Raw genomic sequence first — 14,463 nt, forward strand, 5'->3', positions numbered from 1 at the left:
ATCCAAGATCACAAACACAAAACAAATGCACGAAAAATAAATAAATAAAAAGAAAAAATGCAACCCCAAACACTGTCATCGTCTTTATCAAAAGCAGTAAATGGCAGTATTAGAAATCACAGTTTATTTCTATATTATATATTTATAAACCAGTAATGGAGCTGCGTTCACAAACACAAAACAAATGCATGAACAATAAATTGATAAAAAATAAATTCCCAAACATAATGATCGTCTTTACAACCCCAACTCCAATGAAGTTGGGAAGTTGTGTGAATAAAAACAGAATACGGGCTCAGTGGTGGGCCGGTCACTGGAGAGGGTGGGGGATGTGGTGGAGAGGTGCACGAGGACCAAGACACAGACCGTCCTCAGTAGCACCAGACACCCTCTGCACCTGACTCTGACCGCTCAGAGGAGCAGAAGAAATGATTGTCTCCTGTCAGTGTGCTCCAGCACAGAGCGCTATAAGAGATCTTTCATCCCTTCAGCCATTAGACTGTAAAACACACACTGATGGTGTTAATGTTTGCTTGTGTCTTTGTATTTTGTGCTTGTTTGTTGTATGTCTCTTTTTGCTGCTGGAAAGTTGAATTTCCATCTAAGGGGGGATCAATAAAGTATTATCCATCTATCTATCTATCTGTCTATCTATCTATCTAAAACAATGCTTTTCAAATCCTCTTCAACCTATATTCAATTGAATACACCACAAAGACAAGATATTTAATGTTCAAACTGATAAACTTTATTGTTTTTGTGCAAATATTTGCTCATTTTGAAATGGATGCCTGCAACATGTTTCAAAAAAGCTGGGACAGTGGTATGTTTACCACTGTGTTACATCACCTTTCCTTCTGACAACACTCAATAAGCATTTGGGAACTGAGGACACTAATTGTTGAAGCTTTGTAGGTGGAATTCTTTCCCATTCTTGCTTGATGTACGACTTCAGTTGTTCAACAGTCCAGGGTCTCCGTTGTCGTGTTTTGCGCTTCATAATGCGCCACACATTTTCAATGGGCGACAGGTCTGGACTGCAGGCAGGCCAGTCTAGTACCCGCACTCTTTTACTACGAAGCCACGCTGTTGTAACACGTGCAGAATGTGGCTTGGCATTGTCTTGCTGAAATAAGCAGGGACGTCCCTGAAAAAGACGTTGCTTGGATGGCAGCATGTGTTGCTCCAAAACCTGGATGGACCTTTCAGCATTGATGTAAGTTGTCCATGCCATGGGCACTAACACACCCCCATACTATCACAGATGCTGGCTTTTGAACTTTGCACTGGTAACAATCTGGATGGTCTTTTTCCTCTTTTGTCCAGAGGACACGACGTCCATGATTTCCAAAAACAATTTGAAATGTGGACTCATCAGACCACAGCACACTTTTCCACTTTGCGTCTGTCCATTTCAAATGATCTCGGGCCCAGAGAAGGTGGCGGTGTTTCTGGATGTTGTTGATGTATGACTTTCACTTTCCATGGTAGAGTTTTAACTTGCGCTTGTAGATGTAGCGACGAACTGTGTTAACTGACAATGGTTTTCTGAAGTGTTCCTGAGCCCACGCAATAAGATCCTTTACACAATGATGTCGGTTTTTAATGCAGTGCCGCCTGAGGGATCGAAGGTCACGGGCATTCAATGTTGATTTTCAGCTTTGCTGCTTACGTGTAGAAAGTTCTCCAGAGTCTCTGAATCTTCTGATTATATTATGGACTGTATATGATGGAATCCCTAAATTCCTTGCAATTGAATGTTGAGAAACATTGTTCTTAAACTGTTAGACCATTGTTTTACACAGTTGTTCACAAAGTGGTGATCCTCACCCCATCTTTGCTTGTGAATGGCTGAAACTTTTGGGGATGCTCCTTTTATACTCAATCATGACACTCACCTGTTTCCAGTTAACCTGTTCACCTGTGAAATGTTCCAAACAGATGTTCTTTGAGCATTCATCAACTTTACCAGTCTTTTGTTACCACTGTCCCAGCTTTTTTGAAACGTGTTGCAGGGATTCATTTCAAAATGAGTAAATATTTGCACAAAAACAATAAAGTTTATCAGTTTGAACATTAAATATCTTGTCTTTGTGGTGTATTCAATTGAATATAGGTTGAAGAGGATTTGAAAATCATTGTATTCTGTTTTTATTTACATTTTACACAACGTCCCAACTTCATTGGAATTGAGGTTGTATCAAAACAGTAAATCGCAGTATTAGTAGTCACAGTTTGTCTCTGTATTATATTTATAAACACAGGAACGGCTCACCTGTGTTGCGTTCACTGCGAATGGTAAAATCTACACCTCATCCATTGCGTTGAGCTTCTCCACCAAAGAAAACCCACGTAAGTCTTGACTTTACATAAAAACACAGCAATAAGTGTATACACTTTAAAAAATAAATAAATGTACACGCACCGTCGATTTACGCTACTGGAGCTCATCACAACAGAACTTTGAGAGCTCCCCCATCTTTTATTATGAAATAATGCTGAATTTATGTGGAAATGATTGCTGTGCTAAAGTTTCAGATACCTGTCACTGAGATAGATGATGACTGCACAGCAGTTTTAAGCAGAAATGAAGCGATAATCTGTGAATTGCTGCTGACGCCCTGAAATGACGCGTGTGTGCAGTGAAGCCACAGTGAAGGCAGGGAGAGTGCTCGGGGGGTGGGGGCTGAACATGTATGAATTTAGGGTTAACAAAGGTTTTTGAATGTTAAACTTTACTCGCATTGCCAGCAAAAAAAAAAAAAATGTTAGTGGACTGAAAGTTGGCGGAACTAAATTTAGCCGAAGCTAAGTGGTCTACAAAATTATCACTGTCCAAATTAGGGATGCACCAATCCCAATACTAGTATCAGATATCGGCCCAATCCTGTATTCATTTACTTGTACTTGTAATCATAAAACGTCTTTACCTTTACAGTAGCGTGATGTCAACCTCTCACACACTACCGCACTCCATAATTTCCGGAGCATAAACCACTACTTTTTTCATATGTTTTGAACACTGCAGCTTAAACAGTAATGCGGCTAATATATGGATTTTTACAGGCTTTCATGTAATTTACTCATAAGTCGAAATACATCCATCAATGCTGTCCATTGATTAGCTGAAAGCTGCAGTCCTCGTGCAGAATTAATTCACACACGGAGTAAATATGAAGTCTTAGCTGTTCGTTTCAGTGGGATTCATCACATCTTGAAGAATTATGCACATAAAGCCTCCTGATTTTGGAAAGCAATATGTGAAAATCCTTTAATTCCTTGTTCTGGTTGAAAAAAGTTCCTGTGTGACTTCGGCACTTTGCGCCACAGTTCCTCCGTCAGATTAGGGTTTCAGCAGACGAGATTGTCCATGAGGTGGCTGAGTTGTAGCCCCTGGTGTGGCTGTCCAGAAAGATGGGAGGCCGGCTTGGTCTGCTACAGGTGTATTCCATTTGTTGGGTGTCTGTAGCACAGTCAGCAAAACCGCTGCGCCACCTCCATGGGCCACACTTTGTACCACAAGTTGAAAGAGTCACTGTGCCTCGTTCACATCTCAATTACCACAGGCTTCAGGCGATTCTGTCTGCGTGCGATGAAATTATTCCATGATCCACAAAGAAAAATAAAATAATGTTGAAATTTCTCAGTTTTGCCTCTGTGTGGAGCTGAGATGCCGCGCAACGCCGTGTGTGCGTACAGTGCCATGCTCCTCAGTATTTACAGGTTCTGCCTTTGGGGGGAAAAATCCTTTACGGTATGTATTTGTGTATGTTCCTGATACGCATTTAATTAAAAGTTTAAAAAAGTAGTGTGGAGAGTGAAAGGCTGTTTAGCTCAGTGTCACACATTGTAGATGAAAACAGAAACAGAAATAACACAGAGAAGCTTCTTTTCATCAAAAAGAATCTGGCCCTCAATTTTTCAAAAAAGGCTTAATGCTCACAGACATAAGTAAAGTTAGTGATGGACAGCTTCAGTTCTCTTACAGGTGTTATATATTTTGTAGTGCTTAAGTCCACAGGTTACATTTAAGTGAGATGTCTGGCAGTGTCATGTTTAAGAAACACGGTTAATTGTTAAAGGACAATTTTTGTCAAAAACTGATGTTACATGATTTAACTCTTTGGAAATAAAAACAAAGCTAATGATATTGGTAGCAGTTACAGTCAAAAGGTAAGGAACAACTGATGAATAAAACATGTTTCCAAGTCATCATAAAACTGTAATGATATCGTTAAGTATTTGTATCGGTGCTCTGTATCGACAAGTACCCAAATGTAAAGTAGTGTTCAGAATAATAGTAGTGCTATGTGACTAAAAAGATTAATCCAGGTTTTGAGTATATTTCTTATTGTTACATGGGAAACAAGGTACCAGTAGATTCAATAGATTCTCACAAATCCAACAAGACCAAGCATTCATGATATGCACACTCTTAAGGCTATGAAACTGGGCTATTAGTAAAAAAAAAGTAGAAAAGGGGGTGTTCACAATAATAGTAGCATCTGCTGTTGATGCTACAAACTCAAAACTATTATGTTCAAACTGCAGCAGCCATCTACACGGAACGTTTCCTGAGTGATTACATAACACGTCCCTTGTATCAGCTGTTTGATTAACATCTGTGTGTACAAAGTGCTGCTGTCAGTGTGCTGGTCTCTAATGCAATGAATGTGTCACAGGCTTCTACCAGTTTGTGCGGCCACATCACAAAAAGAGGTTTGATGAGCAGTGCCTGGAGCTGACAGGGCAGGGCTGTGGGTATAAACCCGATCACTCACTCTCTAAGGAAGAGAAGAACACACTGATGCTGCAGGCTGGTATGTAATCGTTTGTGTGTGTGTGTGTGTGTGTGTGTGTGTGTGTGTGTGTGTGTGTGTGTGTGTGTGTGTGTGTGTGTGTGTGTGTGTGTGTGTGTGTGTGTGTGTGTGTGTGTGTGTGTGTGTGTGTGTGTGTGTGAGAGATGATCCAGAAATCTCACAATAAAGTACAATAATTTTTGAATAGATAAATGCATAAATTCATCTTAAGTCTGGACTTGAAAGTCTCTATAGAATCTGACTGTTTTATCTCTGTAGGGAGATCATTCCTCAGAACAGGGGCACGATAAGAGAAAGCTCTGTGACCCGCAGACTTCTTATTCACCCTCGGGACACAAAGTAGTCCTGCGTCCTCAGAACACTGAGCCTGAGCTGCTGTGTAGGGTTTATTTAAGTCAGCTAAGTAGGGAGGTGAAGTCCATGAATAATTTTAGATGTGAATAGCAGAACCTTAAAATCCAACTTCACAGAGACAGGAAGCTAGTGAAGAGATGACAAATTGGGCGTAATGTGGTTGAACTTTCTGCTTCCTGTCAAGAGCCTGGCAGCAGCATTTTGAACCAATTGGAGAGCCCTAAAACTGGACTGTGGTAAGCCAGAAAATAGAACATTGCACTAGTCCAGTCCAGCAGTAACAAATGCATGAATCACAGTCTCTGCATCACAGTGATCCACCTTATCAAACACATTGCTAAGATCTAACAGCACCAGAACTGTAGTGGTGTCTGAATCCATTGCAAGCAGAAGTGGTGTTCCATAATTAGATCATTTATCAACAGTGATTTTGAGGACAGTGACCTTATGTTAATGAGACCCAAACTAAGGACCTCAGTGGAGTTGACAATTGGACTGTTGAGGTTTGGGGGTGAGTCCAGAGTACTATATATAAGATGCCTAAATTTAGGTTAAGGTTTAAGGAGTTCCATGCGGGTTGTAGGTATCAGACACAAAATATTTGATGTTGTAGGAACAGGCAGTGGGGCACCCTCAATTTTAATGTCATCCAATTTAGTAACAGGTATCAAGTTTGAAAAACATATCCCTTTATGCTCTTTATGGACACATCCTCGGAAACAAGCCACAGTCTCAACTTGACCACTTTCTCTCCCAGCCACATAAACTGCACTGCCACCATAGTGGATTTTTTGCGCTAATTTCCCCACTAAGCTAATGGATTCCATGCCCACATTCGTCGTAAGCCCTGCAGATTTTATGATCACCCGTGCCATGGCCTGCTGTAGAGTCCTAATGTTACCCTCCATGTTGAGCTCTATCGATGTTCAAAGATAAGATGGCAGCACCTTCCCCAGTAGGGTGAAGGCCGTCTGGCATCAGCAAGCCATGGCGACTCCAAAAAGACAGCCAGTTATCAATGAAACTAAAACCTTGCTGTCTAGAAAATTGCCTCATGACCAGATACTCATGCCAACACATATTTCTGCCGAGGTTACAAGAGCTCTCTATGTCCATTTTTGTGACCTCTGATTGTCTCATCCTGATATCATTCACCGATGTGAATAACTATGTGGCTATATTTAATGTTGTGTTCCTTTGGCTGTCTGCCCTTGTGCAACATCAACACCCTAAAGTGAGAGGCAGTGTCGGCTGCTCTGGCCCCAGGAATGCAATTAATGTCAGCTGGCGTCTGTAATCTAACTTTGGCACCTGCCTGTTCCCCCTCACGACCCGTTCATCCTAAGGTTTATTTTCCTCCTCCTGGTCAGTCTGCACTCGGTTTGCGGCGACACTGCTGACAGCCTAGCGCAAAGTTTTGACAGCTGTCATCTGTGGGCTCCACCCCTTGTGATCGTGTAGGTTTCCCCGTGTGCTCTATCCTAGTTATTATGCCTCTTTAATATTGTATTTCTGTGTCCTCCCATTGTTCACCTCTGTGCCGATTTCTGTTATGTTATCTCTTAGTTTTGGTTTTATGCCGGGGCGGAGGATTAGCAGCAATCTTCCATTCCAGCTTATTAATTAATCAAAAACCCAGACAGAGCTTTAATTCATTTGAAAGCTTGACTCTTAGTCTTGTCCATCCAAATTGGAAGTCCCAAAAAACAGTTTTATTTGTTATTATCTATCGTCCACCTGGTCGTTACTGTGAGTTTCTCTGTGAATTTTCAGACATTTTGTCTGACTTAGTGCTTAGCTCAGATAAGATAATTATAGTGGGCGATTTTAACATCCACACAGATGCTGAGAATGACAGCCTCAACACTGCATTTAATCTATTATTAGACTCTATCGGCTTTGCTCAAAAAGTAAATGAGTCCACCCACCACTTTAATCATATCTTAGATCTTGTTCTGACTTATGGTATGGAAATAGAAGACTTAACAGTATTCCCTGAAAACTCCCTTCTGTCTGATCATTTCTTAATAACATTTACATTTACTCTGATGGACTACCCAGCAGTGGGGAATAAGTTTCATTACACTAGAAGTCTTTCAGAAAGCGCTGTAACTAGGTTTAAGGATATGATTCCTTCTTTATGTTCTCTAATGCCATATACCAACACAGTGCAGAGTAGCTACCTAAACTCTGTAAGTGAGATAGAGTATCTCGTCAATAGTTTTACATCCTCATTGAAGACAACTTTGGATGCTGTAGCTCCTCTGAAAAAGAGAGCTTTAAATCAGAAGTGCCTGACTCCGTGGTATAACTCACAAACTCGTAGCTTAAAGCAGATAACCCGTAAGTTGGAGAGGAAATGGCGTCTCACTAATTTAGAAAATCTTCACTTAGCCTGGAAAAAGAGTCTGTTGCTCTATAAAAAAGCCCTCCATAAAAGTAGGACATCTTTCTACTCATCACTAATTGAAGAAAATAAGAACAACCCCAGGTTTCTTTTCAGCACTGTAGCCAGGCTGACAGAGTCAGAGCTCTGTTGAGCTGAGTATTCCTTTAACTTTAACTAGTAATGACTTCATGACTTTCTTTGCTAACAAAATTTTAACTATTAGAGAAAAAATTACTCATAACCATCCCAAAGACGTATCGTTATCTTTGGCTGCTTTCAGTGATGCCGGTATTTGGTTAGACTCTTTCTCTCCGATTGTTCTGTCTGAGTTATTTTCATTAGTTACTTCATCCAAACCATCAACATGTTTATTAGACCTCATTCCTACCAGGCTGCTCAAGGAAGCCCTACCATTATTTAATGCTTCGATCTTAAATATGATCAATCTATCTTTATTAGTTGGCTATGTACCACAGGCTTTTAAGGTGGCAGTAATTAAACCATTACTTAAAAAGCCATCACTTGACCCAGCTATCTTAGCTAATTATAGGCCAATCTCCAACCTTCCTTTTCTCTCAAAAATTCTTGAAAGGATAGTTGTAAAACAGCTAACTGATCATCTGCAGAGGAATGGTCTATTTGAAGAGTTTCAGTCAGGTTTTAGAATTCATCATAGTACAGAAACAGCATTAGTGAAGGTTACAAATGATCTTCTTATGGCCTCGGACAGTGGACTCATCTCTGTGCTTGTTCTGTTAGACCTCAGTGCTGCTTTTGATACTGTTGACCATAAAATTTTATTACAGAGATTAGAGCATGCCATAGGCATTAAAGGCACTACACTGCGGTGGTTTGAATCATATTTGTCTAATAGATTACAATTTGTTCATGTAAATGGGGAATCTTCTTCACAGACTAAAGTTAATTATGGAGTTCCACAAGGTTCTGTGCTAGGACCAATTTTATTCACTTTATACATGCTTCCCTTAGGTAGTATTATTAGACGGTATTGCTTAAATTTTCATTGTTACGCAGATGATACCCAGCTTTATCTATCCATGAAGCCAGAGGACACACACCAATTAGCTAAACTGCAGGATTGTCTTACAGACATAAAGACATGGATGACCTCTAATTTCCTGCTTTTAAACTCAGATAAAACTGAAGTTATTGTACTTGGCCCCACAAATCTTAGAAACATGGTGTCTAACCAGATCCTTACTCTGGATGGCATTACCCTGACCTCTAGTAATACTGTGAGAAATCTTGGAGTCATTTTTGATCAGGATATGTCATTCAAAGCGCATATTAAACAAATATGTAGGACTGCTTTTTTGCATTTACGCAGTATCTCTAAAATCAGAAAGGTCTTGTCTCAGAGTGATGCTGAAAAACTAATTCATGCATTTATTTCCTCTAGGCTGGACTATTGTAATTCATTATTATCAGGTTGTCCTAAAAGTTCCCTAAAAAGCCTTCAGTTAATTCAAAATGCTGCAGCTAGAGTACTGACGGGGACTAGAAGGAGAGAGCATATCTCACCCATATTGGCCTCTCTTCATTGGCTTCCTGTTAATTCTAGAATAGAATTTAAAATTCTTCTTCTTACTTATAAGGTTTTGAATAATCAGGTCCCATCTTATCTTAGGGACCTCGTAGTACCATATCACCCCAATAGAGCGCTTCGCTCTCAGACTGCAGGCTTACTTGTAGTTCCTAGGGTTTGTAAGAGTAGAATGGGAGGCAGAGCCTTCAGCTTTTAGGCTCCTCTCCTGTGGAACCAGCTCCCAATTCAGATCAGGGAGACAGACACCCTCTCTACTTTTAAGATTAGGCTTAAAACTTTCCTTTTTGCTAAAGCTTATAGTTAGGGCTGGATCAGGTGACCCTGAACCATCCCTTAGTTATGCTGCTATAGATGTAGACTGCTGGGGGGTTCCCATGATGCACTGTTTCTTTCTCTTTTTGCTCTGTATGCACCACTCTGCATTTAATCATTAGTGATCGATCTCTGCTCCCCTCCACAGCATGTCTTTTTCCTGGTTCTCTCCCTCAGCCCCAACCAGTCCCAGCAGAAGACTGCCCCTCCCTGAGCCTGGTTCTGCTGGAGGTTTCTTCCTGTTAAAAGGGAGTTTTTCCTTCCCACTGTAGCCAAGTGCTTGCTCACAGGGGGTCATTTTGACCGTTGGGGTTTTACATAATTATTGTATGGCTTTGCCTTACAATATAAAGCGCCTTGGGGCAACTGTTTGTTGTGATTTGGCGCTATATAAAAAAATTGATTGATTGATGTATGGATTTGGTTTTATTTCCACATTGATCATGTTGTTGGTCTTGCTCCGCCCTCACTCAGTCATCATTACTTCTTGTAATCAGTGGAGTTGTACTTAAAGTATAGGTGACACAATATGTTTTTTTTTTTTTTTTGAGTATTTAAGACCGAAATTTGAAATGGTTTAAAATTTATCCTTTCCTGGTGCGCAGTTACTGAAGAGATAAATATTCAGATTTTGAACTGCGCGCAAACAGGAGCTTCCCGGCAAGTCCTGACATTGGACTTGGGGCAACTGTTTGTTGTGATTTGGCGCTATATAAGAAAAAAGTTGATTGATTGATTGATTGAAGGAGGAAGTGACATCAGCCCGAGAACCATTAACTTAATAGTCCCGTTAATTTATGGATTTTTACAGGCTATTGACAGCCCCGTTTCCACTGAGTGGTTTGGGTCGGTGCTGCACGGTGTTTTCCATGTCAAAACAGTTAATTTTCACCAGCAGAACCCTTTTGATTGGCAGGTGGAACACTTATATTGACAAGCGCGCACGCACGGTGTCTGCGGCTTCTCCACTCAAAATGGAGGCCGGCTTTGTGACTTCATCTTCAGTCAATCACAAATACTGACCATTATGAGCTTTTATTCAAATCTGTATCTCTGTATCTGAGCGAGCTGAAAACTGATAATTTTGCTGAAAAGCTGAACAAAATCGACACCTGCTTCCACGAGAACTTTGAAGATCTCGGCTAGATTGAAGCTGTTTGGAATTCTGACGACTTATATCCTTGCAGTTTTTTTGTCATGGGTAATTGTGTGATTAAATTGTTTCAAAGCATGAGGGAAGTGTATGTTACACACGAACTCTCGTATTTGTTGGAACAAATTATCAAATTATCATTCGCAAACTGGACATCACCGACGTCTCTTCTTCAACTGTAATGGAACGTGTCTTGGACCTGATTAGATAGCAAACTATGTCCAGAGTTTGGGAGGAATACGTTCTCATTCCAGCTGCACAATTGTCCGAAAACTCACTGTACGACATCTTACACAGAATTAGTGTCCTGGTTACTGACAATTTTGCATGGTTTAACCGGCATCATCTCTTCACGCTGTATGCATTGTTTGTGGACATTATTTGTAATAAATGTTCATTTTCCAACTCTGGAGGAGATAAATGTAACATGGAGCTTGTGCCAGGCTGTTACACCATTAATAAACCTCCAACAGCGGTCCAGGATGTTTCACAGCGTGCACATGGACATGAAGCCGGGACAGCAGCCTGTGGTTAGGATCCTCTCACCCAAAAGGAAAAAATGAATTCCATGTGATAATCCAACCATCGCGGTGTCCAGAGTTGCGTTGTGCTGCTGAAGTGTGCACACAAGAAAAAATAAAGTTACCTGGAAAGGCTCCGTCTGAGGGACTGCATGGCAGTAAACTTTGGAGCGAAGCTGTCCACTTGTCCAGTGGCAGGCATGTGCACGTGCGCCCCGCACATGTGCTTAGTAGCCCATGCAGTGTTATATATATATACACACACACACACACACAGAGCGCTCAGTCATGTGCCACAACTGCGCATCTGTGTGAGGTTTTACTGACAGTGTTCTACTCAGCAGAGGAGAAAAAAACTGGACCTCAACTATTTTATTTTTTATTAATCTGTAACAGAAATTAAAGATATGTCTTTATCCCAAAATAATTACGTTTAATTATTCCATAAAACTCAGAACTTATGAAACACTATTTCTTTAATTACTTCAAAATACTTTATTTTAAATAATCGCGTTTATTATTCCATAAGAAAATCATTCAATAATTGTTTTTTAATTACTCTTTAATTTAATGTAATTCAAATATTATAAAACACTATTTCTTTAATTACTTCAAAAGACTATTTTAAATAATCACAATTATTGTTCCATAAGAAAATCATTCAATTGTTTTTTAATTACTCTTTAGTTTAATGTAATTCAAATATTATAAACGCTATTTTTTTAAATACTCCATTAAAGAAATCACCCGATAATTACAATAAAGAGACCATTAATTATTCTTTAATTCATAAATTAAAAATTATAAAATGTTATTAAAAATTATACACTTGTGGAAGGGCTGAAGTAGGGGTGGGACTGGGGGAGGAGCTTGGAGGTGGGGCTTGGGGAGGGGGCAGGGGAGTTTATGATTTATGGTGACAGAAAGTGTCTGTTTACTCTCTTGAGATATAAGATGCGGTTTGAAGTGGTGGTGGTGGGGGCGGTCAGACTGATATCTGAACCATGTGGTATTTGTGCCCAACTGGACTTATATCAGCAAGCGTATCTAGTGTTGAACCTGTGTCAAATCAACATGCAGGTCCGTAATGGACCCACTGTGGTGACCCCAAGCATAAAAGAATAAAAGAAATTACATTTACACGTAATCTATGCAGTTATTTTGATTTACAAGCTCATTGTGAATGTTTTTAACGAGCCTGTCATACTCAAAAAAGGGATAAGAAATATACAAAAATATTCTTGTAGGAAGCATATTTTTGAGATCCCTAAATTATTGGGCTGACTGTTGGCTGCTTCAATACCGTCAGGTTAGTTATTTTATAAAACCCGTCAGGAGATATTTGTTGAGCCAAACAGCAGTGGAATCTAATAGTAATTATGATTCAATTTGTTTTTCTGAAGCTCTGAATAGACAAGCTGCTGAAGCCGTCAGCTCGTCCCGTGAGCCCTGTACGGAGACTCAGCTAAGTACCCAAGAACTCAACAAAGGAGGACGTCACCTCAGCCTGGACGGCTTACGAGAGCCTCAGAGCGGTGGGTAGGACGGATGATACTGTGTTCCAAACCCAGCAGCAGACTTCAGCTTCCTGGACCTCCTCATGGTGCCGTTCATGTTGACCAGCACAGGAGACTTGAGTGTGTGTGTGTGTGTGTGTGTGTGTGTGTGTGTGTGTGTGTGTGTGTGTGTGTGTGTGTGTGTGTGTGTGTGCGTGCGTGCGTGCGTGCGTGCGTGCGTGCGTGCGTCTGTGTGTGTGTGTGTGTGTGTGTGTGTGTGTGTGTGTTGTGTTAGTGTCTTTGATGTGTTTTCCAGATGAAAATAAACTCATGTTTTTGTTTTTGTCTATGTTGTTGTTTTGTGGATGTTGATGGAAAATAAACTCACGTGCTTGTTTGTGTGTGTGTTTGTTTGTGTTGTGCTGCTGTTTTTGTGTGTTTGCGTTGTGTTGCTCAGGTTGTGTGAGACAGGCTGCACAGACTCAAATCCACACTGTGTTCTTAGCTGATGTGAAGAAGTCGCTGGGAGCAGAAAAATGCGCTCGACTCTTTCAGGCCGTGCACGGCTATAAGAGGACGGAGGACTACGAGCAGCTGGTGGGGACGGTGGTGAGCTTGTTAACGGAGAGAAACGAGGACTTCGGTCTTCTCGTCAGTACGTTGTCCTCACACCGTGACCGTCTTGTCTGGTGCTCTGTGGCAGGAGAAGTCACGCCTTGTTCTTTGTCCTCGTCTCTTCTTCAGGGTTTGGCACATTTATTCGGCCTCATCATAAGAAGCAGTACAAACAGATGTTGTCCGATTTGGCCGGTGAATCAGACCAACAAAGACCAGGAGCTGCCCCGCCTCCTTCATCTCCGTCCACCTGATCTCCATCCTATCAGGGGCACCTGCACCGCACCCTTATCAGCCCAACCCTGTTACCCCCCCCCCCCCCCCCCCCCCCCCGCATCAGACTAAAAACCAGTGTTATTAAAGTTCTGTGTTCTTCCACTCATTTGTACTTTTATTTTTAAACTTCTTGTTTAGTTTCATGACAGCTGGTGAGGACGATGAGTGCTGCTGAGTGTCCCGCCAGTGTGCGATTGCATAAGATGTGTCTGAACATTTTGCCGTGTGAATGGCAGCTCTCTGATGGCCTGTGGGGTGAGTACTCTCTGGTGTCAGTGCACCAGCTGTGCACCTCAGCAGGCCTCCTCCTCAGAGCAACCGGCCCACCTGCACACACACAAGTACAAGCAGAGGAACAGGTGAAAGCGCACCCACGCTTAAGAGACCAGCAACTCCAGGCCACTTTGATGATCCCCAGCAGGATACCTGGCCGTGTGGACAGATACGTAATAATGTGGGGATCAAACTTAAGACCAAAATCCATGACAAGTTTCAGCCAGGTTTAGACTTGATTTCCATCAAGCACAGAAGGTCTTTCACTCGAGAAAACTGCTCAGTTCTAGTCTTGATAATCTCCTGTGCCTTGTGTCAAACTCGCTGAAAGCAGTCACTGGAGTACAGGCAGAAAATTCAAACTACTCCCTTCAGTGGGATGTTTTGATGATCATTTTTTGGGATGGTGATGACGTCATCCTCAGAATTTTTGGGACACAGCAACACTGTCAGCTGTGACCAGTGTTTCAAGACTTTGCATAATCTACTGGCTCGCTTGAAATGGGTTCATCCTGTTAAAGATCCTTTAGCATGATGACACTTATCCACACACGAGTCGACACACAGGATGCATTACAGTGGTTCAGATCTTACCACACCCGCCGTACAGCCTGGATCTTGTGCCCTCTTTTCCTTTTGTCCCAAGCAGAAATACACCTGAAGGGATACCATTACACTAATGATGCA

At 41.3% G+C, this 14,463-nt stretch overlaps 1 protein-coding gene across 1 annotated transcript in view; it reads left to right on the plus strand.

Moving 5' to 3' along the window:
- Positions 1 to 13,605, plus strand: part of rtel1 (regulator of telomere elongation helicase 1) — a 225,346-nt gene extending 211,741 nt beyond the window's left edge. The window contains exons 29-32 of the mRNA XM_034173464.1: positions 4,683 to 4,820; positions 12,520 to 12,651; positions 13,070 to 13,267; positions 13,357 to 13,605. Coding sequence (XP_034029355.1) covers positions 4,683 to 4,820; positions 12,520 to 12,651; positions 13,070 to 13,267; positions 13,357 to 13,481 — 593 coding nt within the window. The 3' untranslated portion in view covers positions 13,482 to 13,605. The remainder of the gene's footprint in view (positions 1 to 4,682; positions 4,821 to 12,519; positions 12,652 to 13,069; positions 13,268 to 13,356) is intronic.
- The last annotated feature ends 858 nt before the right edge of the window (positions 13,606 to 14,463 follow it).

The sequence above is a fragment of the Thalassophryne amazonica genome, chromosome 6 (genome assembly GCF_902500255.1).
Source record: "Thalassophryne amazonica chromosome 6, fThaAma1.1, whole genome shotgun sequence".
NCBI classification, from domain to species: domain Eukaryota; kingdom Metazoa; phylum Chordata; class Actinopteri; order Batrachoidiformes; family Batrachoididae; genus Thalassophryne; species Thalassophryne amazonica.